Below are 27238 nucleotides of genomic sequence, written 5' to 3' on the forward strand. Positions count from 1 at the left end.
ATCTCTCTCTCCCTCTCCCTTCCTCTCTGAAATCAATAATATATATATATATATATATATATATATACACACACACACACACACATATATATATATATAATCTCAAAACTTATAGGGATGTAGGGACACAGATAAATATTTTAAACTTGATTTTTATTGTTGACACTATTGCAGATGTCCCCAGTCTCCTCACGCCGCCCGCCATCCTCCCCTTACCTTTGCCTGCTTCCATCCAGCTCTAGCTCCTCACTTCCCTCTGGCTATCGCCACACTGTTGTCTGTGTCCATGGGTTATGCGCATATGTTCTTTGGCTAATCCCTTCACCTTTTTCACCCAGACTAACCAAACCCCTCCCCTCTGTCAGCTGTCGGTCTGTTCCATGTATCCATGCCTCTGTTTCTATTTTGTTCGTCAGTTTATTTTGTTCATTAGATTCCACATATACTAGTAAGTGAGATCATTTGGTATTTGTCTTTCACTGACTGGCTTATTGCACCAAAGGACCTGAATAGACACTTCTCCAAAGAGGCCATACAGATGACCAATAGACATGAAATAACGCTCAACATCACTAATCATCAGAGAGATGCAAATTAAAACCAGGTGTCAGCTCACACCTGTCAGAATGGCTATCATCAACAAATTAACAAAGTGTTGGCAAGGATGTGGAAAAAAGGGAACCCTCGTGCACTGCTAGTGGGAATGCAGACTGGTGCAGCCACTGTGGAAAACAGTATGGAGGTTCCTCAAAAAATTGACCTAGCGACCCCACTTCTGGGAATATATCCTAAGAACCACAAAGAACTTTTCCTCCTCATGAAACTTCCTCTTCTGACACTGAGGTTACAATTTCATCCTCTCTACTGAGTTCATTATCTCCCCTCTGTATGCTCTCTGCATTTCAGATATTTGTTGAAGATTTGTTGGCTGTTTCCTGACCTCCTCTTATCCAGCTTTAGAAGACTAATTCTCATTTGTAGTAGGTTGTAAGCATTTTGGTGGGATTTTAACACAGGAAAAAATAATGTATGTTTCTAAACTGCTATGCATAACCATAACTCTATAAAGGTATATTTCTGCCCTAGCCAGTTTGGCTCAGTGGATAGAGCATTGGCCTGCGGACCAAAGGGTCCCACGTTTCATTTCCGTCATGAAGGGCACGAACCTCGGTTGCAGGCTCCTCCCTGACCCACGCCCTGGTCAGGGCTAGTGCAGGAGGCAACCAATTGATGTATTTCTCGCACATCGATATTTCTCTCTGTCTTTTCCTCTCGCTTCCACTCTCTCTAAAAATCAATGGAAAAATATCCTCGGGTGAGGATTTTTTTAAAAAGGTATATTTCTAACATAAAGTGCTTGGAAAAGATCTTGTTTTGGCAACCAACTCCTTTCTGGCAACAGACTTCTGAATAACAAAATTCCTTTATGCAATATCTTAAGCCTGAATAGGACCACATTGCTTGTGAATCTCAATTTTTAGGACACTTTCTAGACTGGAAATGATCTCAGGCAGCCTCACTAAGTAAGTCTCTAGGATTTTCACTTATGCTTCAGTAAGAAGAGTTTCCATTAGGACCCTGCGTTCTCAGAATGAGGGGAGATCTCTGAGGAATATACCCACTGTTTACAGTGAGTAGCCTTTTCATAATAAAACCACTGTGCCAGTGATGGCGAACCTTTTGAGCTCGGCGTGTCAGCATTTTGAAAAACCCTAACTTAACTTTGGTGCCGTGTCACATATAGAAATTTTTTGATATTTGCAACCATAGTAAAACAAAGATTTATATTTTTGATATTTATTTTATATATTTAAATGCCATTGAACAAAGAAAAATCAACCAAAAAAATGAGTTCGTGTGTCACCTCTGACACGCGTGTCATAGGTTCATCATCACTGCACTATGCAGTCCCAGGCCACTCCATGCTGGTGTGTGCCTGCCACACATAACCTCCCAGGAAATACAGACCGTACTTTATTGCTTTGGCTACTGCCCACAGCGTCTTCACTCCTCTCAGACATCAGCCTGTATTTTAGAAAGATGTCCCATTATCCCTTCTTTAAACTTGGAAAAACAAAGCAGGTGAGAGGCATTTTAATGAAACTTCTCTAAGAGAAACAAGATGGAATGACCTTGCCATGTCTTTCCAACGTCTTTTCTGAAATTCACCCCTCCCACCATGCTGGGCGTACCTGAGACCTCTGGGTGCTTGAGCAGGAGCAGGAGAGCATATCTCAGCGTGGTACTCGTCGTCTCTGTCCCAGCTCCAAAGAAATCAGACACGGTGATTGTCAAGTTGTCAATAGTGAACTCCCCGTGCGGATTGTGCTTTTCCTAGGAATAGTTTGATGAAATTATTTGAAAAATTCATTTTCCAGAATTCCAGTTAATCCAAAATAATTCATTTGTTTTAAAGTTAAGCCAACATACAAACTGCAAGGTGCAATTTTAGAAAACAAAACAAAACAGCTCAACAACAGAGATAAGCAAAGGACTTGAATGACATTTATCCGAAGATTAGAAATAGGTAACAGCACATGAAAATATATTCAGTATCACTGGTCATCAAGGAAATGCAAATCAAAGCCACAGGATACTTCATATTCATTAGAACAGCTTTAATAATTGTAAAAATTAGAAAATAAGTATTGGCAACTGTTGAAAAATGGGAACGCTCATACACTGCTGGTGGGAATGTAAATGCTGCAGACACCATGGAAAAGCTTGGCTGTTCCTCAAATGTTAGACATAACATTGCCATAGGTCCCATCAACTCCTCTCCTAGGAATGTACCCAACAAAAATGAAAACAGGTCCATGAAGAAACGTGTATACAAATGTTATAGCATCATTACTCATAAGAGCCAAAGGCAGACACAACACAATGTCCATCAATAGATCATGGATAAATAGTTTTCTGAGTACAGGTCCTTTGCCTCCTTGGTTAAGTTTATTCCTAAGTATCTTAATTTCTTTGTTGCAATGGTAAATGGGATTATTTTTTTAGTTTCTCTTTCTGAGAATTCATTCTTGGTCTATAAAAAAGCCATTGATTTTTGGGTGTTGATTTTGTATCCTGCCACATTGCCAAACTCATTTATTTTATTTATTTTTTCAGGAAGAGCAATTTTAACTTTCTATTAAATATTCTTCCATTATTTTACCCCATATTTTACTGAGTTATAAGAAATAACATTAGCATTAGAAAAACTAAGAAGAAAGATAAATGTGGATAATCACTAAACTAAACATATGAAAAGAAAAATTATAACAGGGTTGGACTTTATAAACTTAAATTAATATGAGATAATTTTTAAACTGTGCATATCAAAGCAAATTTTACTATTAAAATAATTTAACACTGAATTTTCAAGAAGGAAACTAATTAAAAATATTTTTATTTTAAAAAATAGGCCCGTGTTCAGCTACAAAATTTCCCCCCAAGTTCTGATATTTTTTTTATTTAGATTTGGGAAGAAAATGCCATTCTGATGGCACAAAATGCATAAATTTTAATTGTTTTAATTCCAGCACAGAATTTTAATAACTATTAATGGAAAACAGATTAAGGTCATTAAGTGCACAACACTGATTTCTGGCCAGCTTCTGGTATTTTGTTTCTCCCTTAGTTCTCCCAAGGAAAATTTAAATTGAATCTTCAGCAGAATAAATCCTCAAATATACTTCATAAGCAAAATGAGAGCTTTTGTTTACATAGTTTTTGGATTTTGCTGTTTCTAATTTTATTCTGGAACTCAATTTTATCCCAAACCATAATTACCATATGAACATTTTAACACACAGTTGTATGCAATTCAGCAAAGCAGTAGGACACCATCAGGCTCTGTTCACCCAGAGCTTAGGGAAAACAGGATTGGTCACACCCACTTAAAAACAAATCTCATGCTATTTGCCAATGCAGGGTTTCAGTCTAAGTTCTGACAGTGAAATATATGGATATATATTTGTAAATCTCATCTTGATTTTCAAAGGTAGGCACAGGAAGTTCTTCACAGCTTAGCTTTGCCCGGCTGGAGCTGAAGATTTTCTAACTTCATAGCCAGATCCATGTTGCCAGTGATTTTCAATTTACCTTGAAAGAAGGCCGACTGAGGATTCATTTTACCCATCATCAAAGCCATCAAGTCCGAGTCAGCCATTGTGACTGTGCAGTCAGCCTCCTTATCTGAGCTGGGAAGCACTGATCCTTTGCCATTCTTCACATCCACCACCCAAGTGGCTTCTTTACCCCCAGGGCCATCCTTCACCTTGAAGGCCAAAATACTGCCAATTTTCTTCACAAACTGTTCCCCTTATTCTTCAAGCTTCTTTTCAATTTTCTTAAAGACAAGCTTTGCCTTAAATCCTTCAACTGCAGCACTGATTGGAGCAGCCTCAATTTGTTCAGTTCTGGCAGCTTCGAAAAGCCCATCTTGTAGATTGTGACAACTGCAGCTCCTCCATGGCTTAAATTATGCTGCAGAGCCGCCAAATTCATTTATTAAATCTAGTAGTTTTTTGGTGGAGTCTTTAGGGTTTTCTATGTACAATATCATGTCATCTGCAAATAATGAGAGTTTTACTTCCTCCTTTCCCATTTGGATGTCTTTTATTTCTTCTTGTCTGATCACTGTGGCTAGGATTTCCAGTACTATGTTGAACAAGAGGGGTGAAAGTGGACATCCCTGTCTTATTTCTGTTCTTAAGGGAAATGCTTTTAGTTTTTGCCCATTGAGTATTATGTTTGCGGTAGGTTTGTTATATATGGCCTTTAACATGTTGAGATATGCTCCCTCTATTCCCACTTTGCTGAGAGTTTTTATCAAAAATGGGTATTGGATTTTGTCGAATGCTTTTTCTGCATCTATTGATATGATCATGTAATTTTTGTCTTTCAGTTTGTTTATGTGATGTATCACATTTATTGATTAGCAACTATTATACTAGCCTTGCATCCCTGGAATGAATCCCACTTCGTCATGGTGTATGATTTTTTTAATATATTGCTGGACCCGATTTGCTAATATTTTGTTGAGGATTTTAGCATCTATATTCCTCAGGGGTATTGGCCTGTAATTCTTTCTTTGTAATGTCTTTACCTGGTTTTGGAATTAGGATAATGCTGGCCTCATAAAGCTTGGAAGTATTCCTTCCTCTTAGATTTTTTGGAATAGTTTGGGGAGTATAGGTGATAGTTCTTGAATGTTTGGTAAAACTCCCCTGTGAAGCCGTCTAGACCCGGGCTTTTGTTTAGTGGGAGTTTTTTTTTATTACTGCTTCTATTTCATCAGTTGTTATTGGCCTATTCAGGTTTTTTGATTCTTCCTGATTCAATTTTGGGAGATTGTATTTTCTAGGAATTTGTCCATTTCATCCACATTGTCCAGCTTGTTGGCATATAGTTGTTCATATGTGTTTTCTTACAATCCTTTGTATGTCTGTGGTGTCAGTGGTTATTTCTCTGCTTTCGTTTCTGATTTTATTTATTTGGGTCCTCTCTCCTTATTTCTTGATGAGTCTGGCTAATGGTTCATCAATCTTGTTTATCCTTTCAAAGAACCAGCTCTTGGTTTCATTGATTTTTTTTGTATTGTTTTTTTAGTCTCTATGTCATTTATTTCTGCTCTAAACTTTATTATTTCCTTCCTTCTACTTACTCTGGGCTTTTCTTGTTGTTCTCTTTCTAGTTAAGTTGTAAGGTTAAATAGTTTTTTGTTAATTTTTCTTGTCTTTTGAGGTAGGCCTATAATGCTATGAACTTCCCTCTCAGGACTGCTTTTGCTGTGTCCCCACAATGTGGGGTTGTTGTCTGTTCATTTTCATTCCTTTCCTGTAAGTTTTTTTTTTTTCTTTTTTGATCTCGTTGGTAACCCCTTCATTATTTAGTAACATGCTGTTTAGCCTTCATGTTTTTTAATGTTTTGGGGTGTTTTTACATTAGTTGATTTCTAATTTCATTCCACTGTGATCTGAGAAGATCCTTGATATGATTTCAGTCTTCTTGAATTTTTTTGTTTTGTTTTGGGGTTTTTTTTGTTTTTTTTTTGGTTCTAGGACAATTTAATTACTCAAGAAAAAAAGTATACCAAAATAACTTCCAGAGGGAACAAAGTTTAAAATGTAAAAAATAAACACAAAGAACAAGAGAATACAAGTTATTCTTTATCTAATACAGAGGATGAGAAACAAAGAATAACAACAGAAAAGATAGATTATATAACTTACAAATTAGTAAGAAAAACATGACTGTACTAATGGGAAATGAACAAAAAGTTAATTGGACAAAGAAATACAAAATGGTTTGTTAAATATGAAAAACAATTTAGCTTCCCTTGTAAATCAAAGAAAATGTCAATTTAATTTAACTATTAAACACCATTTTCAATACATCAAATTGACAAAGATGAAAAGGCTGGTTCTAGCCCATGCAGGTGCACTGTTATGGATGAGGCAAGTGGGCTCCTGGAGATGTTAAATGAATAAAATAGTAAAAACCTCTCTAGAAAGCAATTTGAAAGTAAGCTTCAAAAGCTTTAAAAATATTCAAATACTTTTCACAATAGATGTAAATCAAAACATTATGTAGTATGCCTTAAACTTATATAGTAATATGTCAATTATTTCTCAATAAAACTGGACAAAGGTTCATGCTTGCCAAATCTGTCCTTTTATATCAAAAAACCTAGTAGCTTTATTAAGCAGACTTCCATTTGTGTCTCTCTTTCTTTAGTTTTACCAACTAGAGTCACCACCATGTTATACATCAGATCCTAATTTGTATCAAGATCATTTGTATTAGATCCTTACTTGTATAAGACCCACTTATATCTCATAACTTGCCAGAACTGTCACAGGGCTACCCTTAGCAGGAACTAGGAACTATTCTTGACTATACACATTATCATCTCCCCCACCATAAGTGGGGTTTTGCTAGACGAAGATGCAGTAGGGGATCTGTTTAATTACAAAATCCTCTGTAGTTATTACTGACTTTTGTGTGTTCTTTTTAACTGAGTCCTGCTGATTTATTTCATCTTCACTTGTCTTTTTCTTTTTTGAGCTTGCTGTTAAACCTGAATATTTTTCATCCGGGGAACGCTTCACTGGTTTTTGATACATGATTCTTCCATCAGCTGAAGCTGGTTCTTCATCTGCTTTGGCAGCCTTTATTTCTGCTTTAATTTTCATGACATCTTCAGCTGACAGGTCTCCCTTTTTTAAAACCACCACTTGGGGCTGTTCATCTTCTTTGTCACTGTGATCACCATCTTCATCTGGGAGCTGAGGCTGGATTCTCTTGGTCTCTACGATGGGCCCTTCCCTGTAGCCGACCTGTTCCTTGAAGCGGGCCAGGAAGGTCGGCTCGGCGGACCGCATGTAAGACACCTGGTTCCGCTTGCTCATGGCCGCTCAGGGGAAACAGCGGCTCTCAGGACTGTCTCGAGATTGCCAGTCTTCTTGAATTTGTAAAGACTTGTTCTGTGTCCTAACATGTGGTCTATCTCTGTAAATGATCCATGTGCACTTAAGAAGAATGTATATTCTGCAGCTTTGGAGTGAAATATACTATAAATGGATCAATTAAATCCATCTGATCCAGTGTGTCCTTTGTAGCCACTATTTCCTTGTTAAGTTTTTGTCTGGAAGATCTATCCAAAGTCAGTGGGGTGTTAAAGTCCCCTACTATGACTGTATTGTTGTCGATCTCTTTCTTAAAGTCCTATAGAAGTTTGGTGTTTTATTTTTAATATGTTTAGGTGCTCCTATATTGGGTGCATATGTGTTTACCAGGGTTATATCCTCTTGTTGGGTCAATCCCTTTAGTATTATGTAGTGACCTTTGTTGTCTCTTGTGATGGCCTTCATTTTATAGTCTATTTTGTTGGATATGAATATAGCTACTCCAGCGTTTTTTTCTTTTCCATTTGCATGGAAAAAAATTTTCCATCCCTTCATTCTCATTCTGTGTGTGTCTTTTGTTCTGAGGTGGGTCTCTTGTAGATAACATATAGTTGGGTCATGTTTTTGTATCCATTCAGCTACCATATGCCTTTTGATTGGAGTATTTAATCGATTTACATTTAGGGTTATTATTGATAGGTACTTATTTATTGCCATTATATTTCTGTATTTCTTTTTTTTTAATAAATCTTTATTGTTCAGATTATTACAGTTGTTCCTCTTTTTCCCCCCATAGCTCCCCTCCACCCAGTTCCCACCCCACCCTCTATCCTTACCCCCTCACTGTCCTCATCTATAGGTGTACGATTTTTATCCAGTCTATTCCCACACCCCCCACACCCTTTTCCCCCCTGAGAATTGTCAGTCCACTCCGTTTCTATGCCCCTGATTCTATTTATAATCACCAGTTCATTCTGTTCATCAGATTATTCACCTGATTTTCAGATTCACTTGTTGATAGATGTGTATTTGTTGTTCATAATTTGTATTTTTACCTTTTTCTTCTTCTTCCTCTTCTTAAAGAATACCTTTCAGCATTTCATATAATACTGGTTTGGTGGTGATGAACTCCTTTAGCTTTTTCTTATCAGTGCAGCTCTTTATCTGACCTTCAATTCTGAATGATAGCTTTGCTGGATAAAGTAATCTTGGTTGTAGGTTCTTGATATTCATCACTTTGAATATTTCTTGCCACTCCCTTCTGGCCTGCAAAGTTTCTGTTGATAAATCAGCTGATAGTCGTATGGGTATTCCCTTGTAGGTAATTGAGTCTCTTTCTCTTTCTGCTTTTAAGATCCTCTTTGTCTTTTGCCCTTGGCATTTTAATTATGCTGTGTCTTGGTGTGGTCCTCTTTGGATTCCTTTTGTTTGGGGTTCTCTGCACTTCCTGGACTTGTGAGTCTATTTTTTTCACCAGGTAGGGGAAGTTTTCTGTCATTATTTCTTGAAATAGGTTTTCAATATCTTGCTCTCTCTCTTCTTCTGGTGCCCCTATAATTCGGATGTTGGGACGCTTGAAGTTGTCCCAGAGGCTCCTTACACTATCTTGCTATTTTTGGATTCTTTTTTCATTTTGCTTTTCCAGTTGGGTGTTTTTTACTTCTTCGTATTTCAAATCTTTGACTTGATTCTTGGGATCCTCTTGTCTTCTGTTGGATCTCTGCATATTATTCTTTTTTTTTTCTTTTTTTTTTTAATATATTTTATTAATCTTTTACAGAGAGGAAGGGCGAGGGATAGAGAGCTAGAAACATCGATGAGAGAGAAACATCGAACAGCTGCCTCCTGCACACTCCCCACCGGGGATGCGCCCGCAACCAAGGCACACGCCCTCGACCAGAATCGAACCTGGGACCCCCGAGTCCGCAGGCCGACGCTCCATCCACTGAGCCAAACCGGCCAGGGCTGCATATTATTCTTTATTTCAGTCAGTGTATGCTTAATTTCTAGTTGGTCCTTTTACATATCCTTGAGGGTCTCACTAAATTTATCGGCGGTTTCTAGAAAATTCTTGAAAAACCTAATAACCGTGGTTTTGAACTCTATATCCAAAAGTTTGCTTTCCTCCATTTCTGTCATTTATGTCCTGTTTCTTTGTCTCTGCATTTTTTATGCTTCCCTGTGTTGATAGAGTGGCTTTCTGTGCTAGGTGTCCTATAGGGCCCAGTGGCTCAGCCTCCCCAATTACCTGGGGTGGACACTCTTGGTGCACCCCTTTGTGGGTTGTGTGCACAGTCTTGTTGTAGTTAAGCCTTGATTGTTGTAGGTATCACTGGGAGGAATTGACCTCCAAGCCAATTGTCTGTGAGAATCAGCTGTGTCTACAGTGGAAGAACTTCTGTGCTGAAGACACCCTTATGGGGCAAGACTTGTTTCAGTGGGGCTTTGGTGCTCACTGAGTCTGCCCCCTGAGTGTGTCCCTTATGGATCTGAGGAGTTGTAATCTGGATGGTCCCACTCTGACCACTGGGTACACAGGCTCTTGGATCTCTTAGGATGTGCTAGTTTAGCCTCTGCCTGAGGCTACCCAGCAGGAGCTAAGGAGAGATCTGCAGTTTCCTCTTCCTTGTTTGGGTTTTGGAGGTGCCCAGATGAGGCCCTGCCGTGAAGCAATGCAAGCTGCTATGGGGCCTTGGGCCTTCTTTTGGATGTTCTGGGTCTTTCTGACCCAGCTGCAGTTTGTTAGGTAATTTTAGATCTCAAAGGGCCAGCCCATTCATATGCAAAAGCCTCTGTGCACAGCTTGGGTAGAGCGGGGTCTCAGGGAATCAACAGGGCAGAGCAAACAGCTATGGCTGATCCTCAGTCCTGTCCTAAGAGGTCCCGGGTTTCAGTGTCCTGGTAATCGCTGCAAGCACCTCTGAGAGAAAGCCGCCCTCGAGTTTCGCTCACTGCCAGACAGTCCAGTTTCTCCCCGTATGAGTCTGGGTCTCCAGAGACTAGCCCGGAACTGGAGTCAGGGCCGTCGGGAGCTTTTGCCTCCCTCCCGATTGCAAAAGACACCGGTGTCCTCCGTTGCCAGCCCCTTTCCGCACGCGCTCGAGCCTCTGTACCTCTGCACTTTACTTCCGCACCTCCTCTGAGTCTCAGTGTGCTTTTCTCTTTCCTTCTAGTTGTAGATTTTCCACTAAGCCAGCCTTCCTGTGGTTCTGGATGATGTCTGTTTTGTCTTTTAGTTGTATTTTTGAAGTGGTTGTGCGAGTCAGCAGTTTCAGGTGTTTACCTATGCTGCCATCTTGGTTTCTCCTATTTCTGTATTTCTTTAGCCTTTTTTTTGGTCCAGGAAGCTCTTTATTTGACCATCTATTTTGAATGATAGCCTTGCTGGACATAGTAATCTTGGTTTCAGATCCTTCCTACCAGTCTCTAGGTGGTCTCCACTTTATGTCGTTGGTTATCAGCGTTCTCTCCAGCTAGTCTCCCATTGATTATTCAGGATATATATATTTTTTTTGGTATTTTAGTTGCAATTCCAGTTTGGTCCTGGGAGCGTGTCTGTGTAGCATCCACTTACTCCACACCATTTTTAATCCAGTCAATTGATTTTGGATGAGGGTGCCAAGGCAATTCATGTGCTAAAAAATAGTCTTTTCAACAAATGGTTCAGGATTCATGCCTACCGACACCAACTTCCAACTTTATTCCTATGCCAATTCATTTATTTTACATTCAATTAAGGCTTGTCTCTTCCATCCACCTATTTCTCACCACAACCTCTACACCTCTACATACACCACTCACCCTTCTGAAATCCTCTCCCCTGTCCTTCACTATAACTATATTAAAATTTATTTTCAACCACTGGATGTGCAGGAAGCCCAGCAAGGTAAAGCCATGCTTTTCCATTCTCTAATACACTGTGGGCAAGGTCATGTCCATGTTCACATCATGGCATGCTATACTGTATTTTCTAATTTGTTTGTAATTGTTTCTGTTTTCACCTCAGGCATCATTCTGTCTCTCCTCAGGTAAATTATTAGTACCTAAAAAGCAGGATTAATGTAGTCCACTTATTTAACAATTCACTGTTCATTTAACAACCTAATAGTATATCTTCCATATTGCTTGGTGTAGATTCATGCATACTATATTTCCTTAAGATGCTTGTCAGAATTACTTGCCTGACCATTGAAATATCTCTGGTAAATACAAAAATATTCAGTGAGCCACAAGATGCACAAGCAATCAAATAACTGAGTGCTTGTTAACACTTTACCTGCTCCATTTTGATCAAGAAATAATCAATCAAGTCCCGAGGATTGTGAATGTCCAGGGATGCTTGATGTTCCTTTGTTTTCTCTGTAACATAACTTCTTATAAAAGCAATATTTTTAAATACTTTGTTTTGACTCCCTGGGAAATAGTCCAGGAGAGCAGGGCAATTGTTGTAGATCTAGAAGAGAAAAGGATAGTTTATCTGATTAAAAAAAAAACACTTAATGAAGACATATACCATATGCTAAGCCCTAGTCAGAAACTGTACTGTAAATATTAATGAAATATGGTCTTTGTTTTGAGGGGGATTTCTATTTTACAAATATGTAACTTTCTACACTGATAGGTGTATTTGAGGGAGAAAGTTCTGACCAGAGGAGCAAAGATGATAATCGCTTCTATATGCATACATCATGCTTATAGTATAAAAACAGGTGCATATCAGTTCTCTCATTTTTTACATCAATTCTTCCCTGAAATCTTGAAATATGGGATGGCATGAAATACCGTGATTCACATTTTGTAGATGACAACAGAGTGGGAGGGAGTTTAGGCAACCTGATACAACGCACAAAACGTAACCTTGCTGTTTCTATTTCTGTCTAGTAGCCTTGGACGAATCAGTATCTTAGAACTAGGAGGGTCCTGGTGATACCATGAAACACAACTCAACATTTTATATATGAAGTAACTGTGCACAGGGCAGTTAAGTGACTTCTTTAAGACCACATCATTATCTTTTAGGCAGAGTACAGAACATGTCAACTCGCACAGGGTAAACTTGTGATGTTTGTGTATGGTTCATACACCATGTAACCAATCATTTTGTCATCCCCCAAACAATTACCTTGTCAGTTAGGATGCCAACTAAAGCATCAAATACTCTTACCCCAGTTAGTGTTCCCTAGCAGCATCTGTGGTCCCAAATATTCTCCCTTCTTGAAGGAGATATTCTCTTCCTCCCTAAATGCATATATTTCTATCAACTAATGTACTGAAGAAGTCGCCAAGTGTTGACTAATGACAAGACCTGTGTGTAATGGAATCCTTTCAAGAGGAACCCAGAAGTCCATTTAGTACTATAGGCATGTTTTCTGGAAGTTATCAAAGTACTTTATGGGAAATTGGGCTTTAGAATTTAGCAGGAATATCCTGGGCAGGGTCAATGGGGTTGAATTCCAGATCTGTATTCTGGGCATTTCTTTTCTGGTCTATCATTAAAGGCCTCAGCCCAATTTCCCAGATGAGCACTTCATGATGCTAGGCTCTGGGAAGGACTGTGGCATTCACCCATTCACTTCACAGCTTGGTACACACAGAGATGTGGACTTCTTGGAGAAAAGAGCATAAAGGGTTCCTCATGAAGAAACAATCTTGGCCTCACCTGAATCCATGGAGAGCTCAGAATCTTGACATTTTCATTAAACCTTTCCATTATGTTTAGAAAAACTTTATCTTTATAATCAAAACGCTTCTGGAAGATAATGGAGCAGATCACATTGCAGGGAGCACAGCCCAGGATAAAAGTGGGATCACAGGGTGATGCTAAAGAATCAGAAACAATTTTAAAACACCATTAGAATATACATATGAAACACTTTGATTATGAAATAACAGGTAAAGGTAATTTTAGAAACTTTAAAGCAATATCTTGCCTATAAATTTCCTAACAGCAAAATATTCAACATGCATGTGGGCACCTCACCAGTAGGGGGTGTGCAGGAGGCAGCTGATCAATGTTTCTCTCTCATTGATGTTTCTAACTTTCTATCCCTCTCCCTTCCTTTCTGTAAAAAATCAATAAAATATATTTAAAAAAATATTCAACATGCATAAAATCAATGCATTACTTTTACCTTAACCTGAGTATATTATTTCAACCTAGCTAATTAAATAAGTTTTCTGAAAAAAAATACTCAATTTATACCCATTGTCTTTATTTGTATTCAAGTACAAATTGTCTTTACTTTTCACCCAAGGTGCCTGTTAATTTGGAAGAAAAAAATAAAGGGAAAAAAAACATTTAAAGAGGCCATTTTTATATATCTCATAATTAAAGTTAGTGCTGAATATCATTTGTCTGCAAAGCCTGTAGAAAATTAAGTGCTGGTATAGAGAAAGAATAGGGACCTCACGATGTTTTATGTATGATGAATAATTGAAAGAATCATCTATAGAAGCAACAGAGGGGGAGCTATAGCGAGGAAGATTGTGGGTGAATTCATATATTTGAAAGAATAAGTGTAAAGAAGCAGCAAGCATCCTTGTTGTATGACAAGAAAAGCTAATATACAGCCCTGACTGGTTTGGCTCAGTGGATAGAGCGTCTGCCTGCGGACTGAAAGGTCCCAGGTTTGATTCCGGTCAAGGGCATGTGCCTTGGTTGCGGGCACATCCCCAGTAGGGGGTGTGCAGGAGGCAGCTGATCAATGTTTCTCTCTCATTGATGTTTCTAACTATCTCTCTCCCTTCCTTTCTGTAAGAAACCAATACAATATATTTTTTTTAAAAAAAGAAAAGCTAATACAAGTGAACAATTATTATAAAATGGATTTTTTGCCTAAAATAAAAATGAAATGAGAATTTTTTATTTCAAACATAAATCCCACATAAGCAAAACAAAAATGGAGTTCTTTTAAATCTTTATTTCAATGTTTAAAAAAATTTCCCTCCCACCTGGCCAGTGTTGCCTAGTGGATTGAGCATTGTCCCATGCATCAAGAGGTCACTAGTTTTGATTCCCAGTCAGGGCACGTGCCGGGGTTATTGGCTCAATCCCCAGTAGGGGGTGTGCAGGAGGCAGCCAATAAATGATTCCCTCACATCAATGCTTCTATCTCTCTCTCCCCCTGTCTTCTTCTCTCTCTAAAATCAATAAAAACATATTTTTAAAAAATTTTCCCTCCTGGAGGATCCAAGATGGTGGCAGAGTAGATAGATGGTACACTCACCTCCACCCAGGACCAAACTGGAATTACAACTAAAATATAGAGCAATCTACCTGAATAACCAACTGAAGACTAGCTGAAGAGAAGTCTTATAACCAAGGATTTACAGAAGAAGCCACATTGAGACTGGTAGGGGGAGTGGAGACATGAAAAGGGCTGGTAGCTGAGATTCTGGAGAGAGATCTCAGCTGCAAAGGTTCCCCCTGAGAAGGGTGGGGTCTCAACTCCAAGCCAGGCTACCCAGCCCAGAGCACAAGAGCTGGGAAGAGGCTCCCATGTAATATCTGGCTGTAAAAATTAGCAGGGATTCTGTCCACCAGGGGGAGATGGAAGTCTGCTAGAGACACAGGTGCCCTCTTAAAGAGCCAATACACAAAATCTCATTCATAACCACTAACCTGGGCTCTGGCAGAGGAAGGGAGGGTGGCATGGACTATAATTCTATGCGGAGAGCCTGCGTTTGTGGCTCTGGGGAGAGAGCCACCAGGAACCCTGTGCTGAGTCATTCTCTAATAACACAGATGCCATCTTTCTTGGGTGGCACATTCCCCTGGGGGAAAGCAATAGCCCCACCCTCTGGATTACCTGTCACCCCACCCTGTGGAGCTTGAGCCCTACTTAGGAGTTAGCTGCCTGATACTGTAATGTATGCTTAATTGCTAAGAGGGTAGATCTCATGTTATGTGCTTTATACCAGCGGTCACCAACTGGTGGTCCGTGAGGTCTGAAAGGTTGGCGACCGTTGCTTTATACTATAAATTTTGTTTAATATGGGGAGGAAATAGTAGGGCATAGAATAAAAGGAAATATCTAGTTAGTGGCTTCTAGGCCAGGCTCTGTTAAATGTTCCAAGGCCCTAGCTGATTTGACTCAGTGGATAGAGAGTAGACCCACAGACTGAAGGGTCCTGGGTTCAATTCTAATCAAGGGCAGGTATCTCAGTTGCAGGCTGCCCAGGTCAGGAACCCCGTGTAAGGCAACGAGTCAACAATGTTTTTTTCTCCCACTCCTTTCCTCTGTCTCAAAACAAGAAAAAAAATCAATTCAAACAATATCCTTGGGTGAGGATTTAAAAAATATGTTCCAGGGCTCTAAGCTTTAAAAAAACTTTTTTTTTCTTTTTAATTCTCATCTGAGCATATGCTTTTACTGAATTTTAAAGAGAGAGGAAGGAAGAGAGAGAGAGAAAAAAACATTGATGTGAGAGAGACACATCGATCAGTTGCCGCTTGTAGGTGCCCCCAACTGGGAAACAAACCTGCAATCTTTTGGTGTATAGGACTGTATTCTAATCAACTGAGCCACCCGGCCAGGGCTAAAACAACTTTTATTTTAACCTGATAGGTAAAGGATAATTTGAAAAGCCTTGGGGATTTCTTTGTCTGTCTGTGATTCACAGGTGAAATATGATTTTTGGTGTTTCCTTTCACATAATATGGAAGAAAGAATTTAAAATAGGTAGCTCTGCTGGCGTGGCTCAGAGGTTTAGCATTGACCTATGCAACAGGAGGTCATGGTTTGATTCCGATCAGGGCACATGCCTAGGCTGCAAGCTCGATCCCCTGGACTGGGTGTGCAGGAGGCAACCAATCAGTGATTCTCTCTTATCTTGACTAAAGTCCTGGTGCACGAATTTGTGCACTAGTGGGGTCCCTCAGCCTGGCCTGCAGGATCGGGCTGAAACTGGCTCTCCAACATCGCACAAGGGGTCCCAGATTGCTAGAGGGCACAGGCCAGGCCGAGGAACCCCACTGGTGCACGATCAGGGCCAGGGAGAGATGCGGGAGGTTGGCCAGCCAGGGAGGAACCATGGGAGTGCTCTAGGGCATGTCCGGCCCGTCTAGCTCAGTCCTGATCGGCCGGACCCCAGCAGCATGTTAACCTACAGGTTGGAGGGTTGGCACCTGGTGGTCAGTGCACGTCATAGTGAGTGGTTGAGCAGCCTTAGCATATCATTAGCATATTATGCTTTAATTGGTTGAACGGCTGACTAGACACATAGCATATTAGGTTTTTATTATATAGGATGCTTCTATCTCTCTCTCTCTTTCCCTTCCTCTCAAAAATCAATAAAAAATATATTTTAAAAAAGAAATAAAACAGGATAATTTGTAAACCAAGCCAAAAATCAGTGTCATTTTGACAAAGCACTTTTCAGATCATTACACCAGCTGTGGAAGGCAGATAATTGCCACATACTTGTCACCAAAGTCCAACAAAGTTGGGGCAAGTTTAGCAAACTGAAAACAGAGCCAAATTCTACTTAGAGAAGACAGGATAAGTTGTACTTGATAATGTTAAACATTTTATAACTTAGCATTTTTTGTATTTTGAAGAATTTTAATGTAGCATGTATTCAAAATACATAAATTAATACAGTGAGTAACAAAAAGTAATTAATGCCAATATGTTTAAAATAGTGCTGTCTCTACAGAGAAATCATAAGTGATGGGAATTGTACAAAGACATGCCTCAGCAATTAATACCATAGATGGCATCATTATTGGCTCGAACCTTGGGACTGGGCCCTTAAAGGCATTCTAAGAGATGTTTGTGAGGCTGACCATGCAAATCTAGGCCAATGAAATGCAAGCACATGCTACTTGTTACATGCTTCATAAGAGTGTGATGAGGTCGAGAGGAGACCAAGATGGCGGCGTAGGTAAACACCGGAGACCACTGCCGCAAACAACCATTTCAAAAATACAACTAAAAGACTGAACGGACATCACCCAGAACCACAGGAAGGCTGGCTGAAGAGAGACTCTACAACTAGAAGGAAAGAGAACAGCAAATCGAGGCTCAGAGGCGGCGCAGTGTGGAAAATACAAAGGTACCGAGGTGCGCGCGCAAAGCGGGCTGGTGGCTGAGGGCGCGGTTGTCGTTTTCGGTCGGGAGTGAGTCTCAGACTCTGGGCTCCAGATCCGGGCGAGTCTCTAGGGACCCAGACTCAAACGGGAGAAGCGGGATTATCCGGCATCAGTTGGAACCTGAGGGCAGCTTTCTCTCCGAGGTTTGCAGCGGCTGCCGGGGTTCTGAGAAGCAGAGCCTCTGGGAACGGGACTGAGCGTGGCCATAACTGCTCCCTCCACCCGCCCTGGTGATCCCGCCCCGCCCAAAGCCTGCGCACAGCCATTTGCCAATCGCCTCAGGCAAAGGCTGGACTAGCACCTCCCCAGAAGGCAGACGTTTTCCACACAGCTGATTTCCACAGCCAGTCGACCTGGGGGTCAAATCCCTCTAGTGTTAACTACAACAATTAAGGCTTGGCTAGAACAAGACTGCGCACAGAGACCACAAGGGGGTGCACCAAGAAAGCATAAAAGATGCGGAGACAAAAAAACATGACAGAAATGGAGGATATGGAGCTAAGAATCGCAATTTTGAGGGCTTGCCATAAATTTGTGCAGAGCCTCACGAAAACTAATGAGACCCTCGATGCTACGATAAAGAAATTAGAAAGTAAGCATACACGGACTGAAATAAAGAATATTATACCCAATAGCAGACCAGAGGAGTACAATAATCAAACCAAAGATTCGACAAAAAACACCCAATTGGAAAAGCAAAATGAAAAAAGAATCCGAAAGTGTGAAGATAGTGTAAGGAGCCTCAGGGACAGTTTTAAGCGGTCTAATATCAGAGTCATTGGAGTCCCAGAAGATGAGAGACAGCAAGATATTGAAAACCTATTTCAAGAAATAATGGCAGAAAACTTCCCCCACCTGGTGAAAGAAATGGACTTACAGGTCCAAGAAGCGCAGAGAACCCCAAACAAAAGGAATCCAAAGAGGACCACACCAAGACACATCATCATTAAAATGCCAAGAGCAAAAGACAAAGAGAAAATCTTAAAAGCAGCAAGAGAAAGAGGCTCAATTACCTACAAGGGAATACCCATACGACTGTCAGCTGATTTCTCAACAGAAACTTTGCAGGCCAGAAGGGAATGGCAAGAAATATTCAAAGTGCTGAATACCAAGAACCTACAACCAAGATTACTTTATCCAGCAAAGCTATCATTCAGAATTGAAGGTCAGATAAAGAGCTTCACAGATAAGGAAAAGCTAAAGGAGTTCATCACCGCCAAACCAGTATTACATGAAATGCTGAAAGGTATCCTTTAAGAAGAGGAAGAAGAAGAAAAAGGTAAAGATACAAATTATGAACAACAAACATGCATCTATCAACAAATGAATCTAAGAATCAAGTGAATAAATAACCTGATGTACAGAATGAACTGGTGATTATAATAGAATCAGGGACATAGAAAGGGAATAGACTGACTATTCTTGGGGGAAAAAGGGGTGTGGGAGATGCGGGAAGTGACTGGACAAAAATCATGCACCTATGGATGAACACAGTGGGTGGGGAGTGAGGGTGGAGGGTGGGGTGGGAGCTGGAAGGAGGGGAGTTATGGGGGGAAAAAAGAGGAACAAATGTAATAATCTGAACAATAAAGATTTAATTTAAAAAAAAAAAAAAATAAAAGTGTAAAAAAAAAAAAAAAAAAAAAAAAAAAAAAAAAAAAGAGTGTGATGAGGTCATTCCCACCACGTCCACTTGACAAGCATCACCTGGTGAAGTGCTCTGGAATAAATAACCCACATTTATGCTATAGCAAAAACATTGTTCCCTGACTTTGTCAAAACATGACTCAAAACTATTCTTTGTACCATGTTCTTGGATTGGTAGAATCAACATCATTAAAATGTCCATACTACCCAAAGCAATCTATAAATTCAACGCACTTCCCATTAAAATACCAACGGCATATTTCATAGACCTAGAACGAACTCTCCAAAAATTCATCTGGAATAAAAAAAGACCCCGAATAGCTGCAGCGATCCTGAGAAAGAAGGACAAAGTAAGTGGGTTCTCAGTACCAGATATCAAGCTGTATTACAAAGCCACTGTTCTCAAAACTGCCTGGTACTGGCACAAGAACAGACATATAGATCAATGGAATAGAATAGAGAACCCAGAAATCGACCCAAACCAATATGCTCAATTAATATTTGACAAAGGAGGCAAGAACATACAATGGAATCAAGACAGTCTCTTCAATAAATGGTGTTGGGAAAATTGGACAGATACATGCAAAAAAATGAAACTAGACCACCAACTTACACCATACACAAGAATAAACTCAAAATGGAAAAAGGACTTAAATGTACAACAGGAAACCATAAAAATACTAGAGGAATCCAAAGGCAACAAAATCTCAGTCATATGCCGAAGCAATTTCTTCACTGATACAGCTTCTAGGGCATTGGGAACTAACGAGAAAATAAACAAATGGGACTACATCCAATAAAAAGCTTCTGCACAGCAAAAGAAACCATCAACAAAACAACAAGAAAGCCCACTGCATGGGAGAACATATTTGCCAATGTTATCACCAATAAGGGTTTAATCTCCAACATTTATAGGGAACTCATACAACTTGACAAAAGGAAGATAATCCAATCAAAAAATGGGCAAAGGACCTAAATAGACACTTTTCAAAAGAGGACATTCAGAAAGCCAAGAGACATATGAAAACATGCTCAAAGTCACTAATCATCCGAGAAATGCAAATCAAAACAACAATGAGGTACCATCTCACACCTGTCAGAATGGCTATCATCAACAAATCAACAAACGACAAGTGCTGGAGAGGATGTGGAGAAAAAGGAACACTCGTGCACTGCTGGTGGGAATGCAGACTGGTGCAGCCACTTATGGAAGACAGTATGGAGTTTCCTCAAAAAACAAAAAATGGAACTCCCATTTGACCCAGTGATCCCACTTCTAGGAATATATCCTAAGAAACCAGAAACACCAATCAGAAAGGATATATGCATCCCTATGTTCATAGCAGCATGATTTACCATAGCTAAGATTTGGAAACAGCCTAAGTGCCCATCAGCAGATGAATGGATTAGAAAACTGTGGTACATCTACACAATGGAATACTATGCTGCTGTAAAAAGGAAGGAGTTCTTACCATTTGCAACAGCATGGATGGAACTGGAGAGCATTATGCTAAGTGAAATAAGCCAGTCAATGAAGGAAAAATACCACATGATCTCACTCATTTATGGATAATAAAGACCATTATAAACTGATGAACAAAAATAGATACAGAGCATCGAACAGACTGTCAAACTACAGCGGGAAGGCCGGGGAGGGTTGGGGGGTAGGGGGGTGGGAGTAAGAGATCAACCGAAGGACTTGAATGCATACATATAAGCATAACCAATGGACACAAGACACTGGGGGGGGGTAGGGGAGGCCAGGGAATGTCAAGTGGGGGTGGGGAGGAGACATATGTAATACTCTTTGTAATTCTTTAAGCAATAAAACAAATTTTAAAAAAAACTATTCTTTGTGATTTCGGATGTGAAAATAGTTAAAGTTTAGAGAAAATAGGAACGAACGACCCTTTGAATCCACACTATGCACAATCAAGGGTGTGCACGCACAAGGAGCACGGACACACAAAACCTCCCTGGCGCTCTGCTTCAGACCCTCACTCCTCCACGGGAGGCTGACACCACACCCATATGAAGGAGTTGATCACCCTGAAATGTTAAGGTCAGAGTTACAGTGCATAGAATCACCCACCATTGGTTTTCCTCAACTCCTCCACCAGGCAGCGGGCTTCCTCTTGAACCCGGTCCTCAATGTTCCTCTTCCCCACGCCCAGATTCCGCAGGGTCATGAGGGAGAAGCGCCGGATCTCCTTCCATCTCTTTCCACTGCTGAAAAGGATTCCTACAAGGAGGGAAAAAGAAATTGGCAGGGAGGTCCCAGACAAGGAGGAGGAAGCTGACCCTTGGCGTCCACACCGATTGGGCCAAGCTTTCTGAAGAGATCTTCAAATTCCTATTTTCCATCCTCCCCATCCCCATTCCACACGCACACGTACCAAACCCTTGGCTAACTTTCTCAAACACTGGGAAACTGCCTCTTCCAGCAAACTCCTCGCCCCGGTCGATCAGGGCTTCCTTGATGGCCTCGTACCCGTGCAGCACCACCGTGGGCTTCATGCCAAAGTACACAGTGAACACTGGGCCGTAGACTTTTGAGAGCTGGCAAGTGGAAAGGAGATTCAAATGTTAGCCAAAGAAGTCACTATTTGACAATACACTGTGCCTGATTCAGAATGATATTATCATCCTGGTTTATGTTTTTATTCGGTGACATGGCCTAGAATATTTCTGAAGTTACTACATAAATATGAGGGTGATTGTTAATAGCTGCCACTTATGTGCCCGGCAACAGCCTGGGTAAATTGTACACGTATTACAATTAATCTTCAAAGCAGCATCGTCAGCGGTTCATTTGCCCCACTTACCAATAAGGAAACGGATGTCAGAGAATTTCAGTGCTTTTTCTGCATCCCCTAACTGCTATGTACAGATTGAAATTTGAGCCTCTGTTTATGAAACCTCGGATCCTTTAGCAATATGTCAATCTCCAATGATCCCACCTGCTCCTTCAGGATCACCCGGGTAGCTCTTGCCATCAGAATTCTGATTCAGTAGCCCTGTGATGAGTCCTGGAATCCTATCCTTAAAAGAAACTCACCCTGGCCCTAACCGGTTTGGCTCAGTGGAATAGAACGTCGGCCTGCGGACTGAAAGGTCCCAGGTTCGATTCCGGTCAAGAGCATGTACCTTGGTTGCAGGCACATCCCCAGTAGGAGGTGTCTAGGAGGCAGCTGATTGATGTTTCTCTCTCATCAATATTTCTAACTCTCTATCCCTCTCCCTTCCTCTCCGTAAAAAATCAATAAAATATATATATATATGTAAAAAAGAAACTCACCCTGGATGATCCTAATGCCCAGCCCAGTTCATGATCCTCTGTATTACTAACACAGAAGGAGGGAGCACCACGGGGGCAGCGCCAGGACATGCGGCAGCTCATGGACAAGCAGTTTCTTCCACCTTCAGCAGTCCGGGCCACGGGCAGCCACAGAGCTGCTGGCTGTGCCCAAAGGATCCTGTTACCAGCAAGCTGGCCCCGATAACTTCTCTCTTTCACTCGCACTATTCCTAATCCCAGTTTTTTCCTTGATATCAGGCATAATTTGCTTCCTTTGAGAAGTACAGTTTTCCTACCTATTCTGAACAAAACATGGTGTTTATATAGTAGACTAGAGGCCCAGTGCTCGAAATTCATGCAAGGGGCTCGGCCCTCACAGCCCCAGCTTTGTCCAGAAGGTCATTCGGCTGTCCGGTCTTTTTAGCATATTATGCTTTTATTATTATAAATGACTTCCTTTTAAAATATATATATTTCTTTATTGATTTCAGAGAGGAAGAGAGAAGAAGAAATAGAAACATCAATGATGAGAGACGCCGTAGCCGATTTTGCTCAGTAGATAGAGCGTTGGCCTGTGGACTGAAGGGTCCCAGGTTCGATTCCAGTCAGGGGCATGTGCCTTGGTTGCGGGCACGTCTTCAGTGGGGAGTGTGCAGGAGGCAGCTGATCGATGTTTCTAACTCTCTCTCTCCCTTCCTCTCTGTAAAAAAATAAAATATATTTTATTTTATTTTATTTTATTTTATTTTATTTTATATTTATTTTATTTTATTTTATTTTATTTTATTATATCCTGCACACCACCCCCCCCCCACCCCACCGGGGATCGAGCCTGTAACCCAGGCATGTGCCCCTGGCCGGAATCAAACTGGGACCCTTCAGTCCGCAGGCCATCGCTCTATCCACTGAGCCAAGCCGGCTAGGGCGATGACTTCCTTTTAAAATTACATTTATTGGGTGACATTGATTAATAAAATTATATAGGTTTCAGGTGTACAGTTCTATATATCATCTGAATATTGCATAGTGTGCCCACCACCCAAAGTCAAATCTTCTTCCAGTGACTTCTTGAATGAAATTTCTAACCAAAAACATCTCTCTTACCATTTATCTTCAGCTAAAAATCGCCATAAATAATGGGGAAACTAAACAGGGCAGCAGCTCTCCCATCTTTTGCTACTTTATTTTTTGATTGTAGCCTACAGAGTCCTAAAGTACCTCACTCATAAAATGCATTAGTGTTTTATTTCACTGTTCTTGTGGGTGAAAAGTCAAAAATAATACTCTACGGGGAGTACTTGCTTTACAATGACATGCTTTAATGATTTTAACACATATTTTAATAACTATTTTATTTAGAAGTAGATGTTAATTTCCTTACCCCTGGCAAGCTGCTGGAAGAACACAAAACGTACTTACATTGCTTAAGGACTTGCTGATGTTCTTCACATCTAGCTGGAGTAAGTTTCCAATAATTGGGAGAGGAGTAGGGCCAGGTGGAAGTTTCCTTCTTCCAGAGCTCTGTATCCACAGGGACAGGAGAAGCAAACAGGAGAGACAGAGCACCAGGAGCACAACCGGGCCCATCGTAGCGCTCTCTTCCTACTGAGTCTACTGGGAGCTTAAACTCCAAATGCTCATAACACTCCCTGCTACTCAGCATGTGCCTCTTTGATTCGAAGGGTGATTAACCAGCTAGATCTAGTTACTTTAATCTTTCTTTCTCCAAGGGACTTTGGTCTGTTGCTCAGTTACAAATCCCCACCCCTGAGATTCTGGTTTAATAAGTTTGGGGTAAAGCCAAGCTACTGTTATTTATTTTTAAACATCCACATGGTTAAGAACCAGTGAAAGTAAATGTTTTGATTAAAAAAAAATTGCTCAACATTCTTGCCCACCCCACGTGGCTCAGTCGATTTGGAGTGTTGTCTGGTACACCAAAAGGTAGTGGGTTCAATTCCCGTTATAACTGGGAAGGTTACGGTTTCCATTCCAGTTGGGGCCCATAGAAGAGGCAACCGATCGATGTTTCTCTTGCATATCGATGTTTCTCCCTCTCTCTCTGTCAAATCAATAAAAACATATCCTCAGGTAAGGATTGTTTAAAAAATTGTTCAATATTCTGGATTCACAGATTATTGACCAGTTGAGAATTCATACCTTAGGGGGCAATTCTTGTATATAAACAAGCCTTTTGAAGACCCATACTAACAGCATAGGGAACGTAACTCATTAAGCTTGAATCCCCAAATTGCATTGCTAGTTAGTTAAGTAAACTTATACACATTTTAACATCAAACTATGCCCCCACCAAAAATAAAAAAACTGAAAAGAGAAATTATTAATTTTTATTTTTCCAATGGAGAAAGGAAAACAGAACAGGACACCCATCTAGTGTCACATAGCTCCTAAGTCACAAAACTGGGATTGGAAATTACATTTTCTAATGCCCATTGTGGTGCCCTATGGCTGCCTCAAGAACAATTTTAGGAAAATAAAACCAAGTCCCCCCCGAACGTTAGTTTCTCTGAGTGTCTACCCCACTGACTGGTCACAAAGTAATAAGACTTCATGTTAAATGGAAGGCCTTATTTGACTCTAAGCATTAAAGGGCCTTAGACTCTCAAGAGAAGAAATGAAAGACAAAGATTCTCCCCTCCCCGTCTCTCCATCACTGCAGGTCACTGCAGAGGTGAAAATGCACAGGTAACGGAAGAACCCACGTCAGAGGATTTAGGGGGAGGCTTCAAAAGCCCATCACCCCCCACCCACCTCCAGACACAGTGTTTTCTGTCACTTTGTTGGCCTGTCATTTCACTTCCATCGCATCTCTTTTGATACACTCAATTACCTTTGCCGAAGGGAAAGTTATGTCCTTTTGAATAAATAGGCGCTGGCCTCGACATTTCAGCACCTTGGCTAAGGACATGACGTCCTGCACTCTTGCTCAGCAGTCAACATTCGGGTCAAGCAAGTTCCCCAGCATTTGCTGAGTGTGTGCTGTGTATGCTCCAGCATTCGTGGCTTACCTTAATCAGTGACTATCAAGTAAACACCAAGTGAGTCAATATTGCAGCAGCTCAGGCTGACTGAGCAGGGTCAGAAAAATTTAGTTTTGAACTTGAGTGAGTTCAGGTGTTGGCAAACCCTCTATCTGGGACTAAGAGCAGCCAGTGTTTGCTTCCTGACTCACACAGCTCTGGACTTTACACGCACCGTGCTACCAAATCTTGGATGAAACAAACTCAGTGGCTCTATTTTCACACAACCACATCCGTCTTTGAGAAATTCCTTTCTTTCTGACACAACCATCACCGTGTACTCCTGCCCCAGCTCTCTAATTGGCCATTTCTCCGGAGAACCCTGGTTCTTAGTGTAAAATGTGGCTTAGAAGCCCTAACTGGTTTGGCTCAGTGGATAGAGCATCGGCCTGCGGACTGGAGGGTCCCAGGTTCGATTCCTGTCAGGGGCATGTGCCTTGGTTGTGGGCACATCCCCAGTGGGGGGTGTGCTGGAGGCAGCTGATTGAGGTTTCTCTCTCTTTGATGTTTCTGATTCTCTATCCCTCTTCCTTCAACTTTGTAAAAAAATCAATAAAATATATTTTTTTTAAAAATGTGGCTTAGAAGCGAAGACCTGTGCACTAGGAGTGCTCACCGCTATGGGGGTCACAGCTACCGGGCTTCTCAGGGAACAGAGATATAATGTGTGTAATGCACGTATGCATTTACTTATTTGATCAATTCCCCTGTGGTACCAAAGTCCTATTCTGCTACCACACCCTCCGCTGGGTGAGGATATTCTCCTTACACCACTTGGGCTACAATAATCACACCAGGCCACCCCTCCTTGTGGATGCCCCCCTTACCCTGCTGAGGCCCAGGTACTCCCTGCCAGACTGCCCCGGGTATGGACACCGTTTTGCCTCTGATACTCCACCCTGGGGCACCCATCTTACTCTGCTCGGCCTCTGCTCCGCAGGTCAAGGTGCCACCCTCATGTGGCCACTCTCGTCAGCACGGGTGGACTTTAACTCCCCAAGCCGGGCAGCTTCTCCCAGTTGTCCTTGTAGGTGCCCACCTCACCTCTGCTGGATTGTGATCCCAGGCCTGACTGCCTGTCCATGAGGGCGCCCTCTTCCCTCTCCTTGGCTCTAAGTCCGATTGCGAGGCAGCCGCATCCTCTGTACCAATGCCCTCCTCTCCCCACTCAAGCTCTGACACCCCAATAAATAAACAACAAATAAGTAAATCTCAACCATAAAAACAAAGAAATTTAAAATGGATATACAATTGATGTTTCTCTCTCATTCAAATTTCTCTCTCTCCCTCTCCCTTCCTCTCTGTCTCTAAGAAAACAATAAAAAATAGATTTAAAAAAAATTTGCCCTGGCCAGTGTGTCTCAGTTGGTTGAGCATTGAGATCACCGGCTCACATTCTGGTCAGGGCACATGCCCAGGTTGTGGGCGCGATTCCCAGTAGGGGAGTGCAGGAGGCAGCCGATCAATGTCTCTCTCTCTCTTTTTCTCTCCCTCCCTTCCTCCTTCTCTCCCTCTCTTCCTCACTCCCTCCCTCTCTCTCGTTTCCTCTCTCTCTACAAATTCAATAAAAATGTATGTAAAATGGACATAAGCCATGAAAGGACAATTCACAAGGAAATAAAAGCACAAGGAGCACATGCAGAAGTGACCAGCACTACCCCAGAGGGACACTAATGAAAAGACTGAGATACCATTCGCACCCGTGAAAAAGACTACATTTTATATTTTTAATTTTTTTTGAATGTTCTTGCTTCTTAGA

At 41.1% G+C, this 27238-nt stretch overlaps 1 protein-coding gene and 2 pseudogenes across 1 annotated transcript in view; all 3 read right to left on the reverse strand.

Moving 5' to 3' along the window:
• The window catches only part of LOC139021872 (cytochrome P450 2C19-like), a 32892-nt gene extending 8777 nt beyond the window's left edge, over positions 1-24115 (reverse strand). The window contains exons 1-6 of the mRNA XM_070432666.1: positions 23858-24115; positions 21537-21699; positions 21233-21382; positions 13060-13220; positions 11677-11853; positions 2193-2334 (exon numbers count right to left, since the gene is read on the reverse strand). Coding sequence (XP_070288767.1) covers positions 2193-2334; positions 11677-11853; positions 13060-13220; positions 21233-21382; positions 21537-21699; positions 23858-24025 — 961 coding nt within the window. The 5' untranslated portion in view covers positions 24026-24115. The remainder of the gene's footprint in view (positions 1-2192; positions 2335-11676; positions 11854-13059; positions 13221-21232; positions 21383-21536; positions 21700-23857) is intronic.
• On the reverse strand, positions 3896-4497 carry LOC139022126 (sterol carrier protein 2 pseudogene; annotated as a pseudogene).
• LOC139021873 (uncharacterized protein KIAA1143 homolog pseudogene) lies at positions 6149-8180 on the reverse strand (annotated as a pseudogene).
• Positions 24116-27238: the final 3123 nt, after the last annotated feature.

This window comes from Myotis yumanensis, unplaced genomic scaffold (assembly GCF_028538775.1).
Source record: "Myotis yumanensis isolate MYYU_CA2020_CCGP unplaced genomic scaffold, mMyoYum1.0.hap1 SCAF_13, whole genome shotgun sequence".
Classification (NCBI taxonomy): domain Eukaryota; kingdom Metazoa; phylum Chordata; class Mammalia; order Chiroptera; family Vespertilionidae; genus Myotis; species Myotis yumanensis.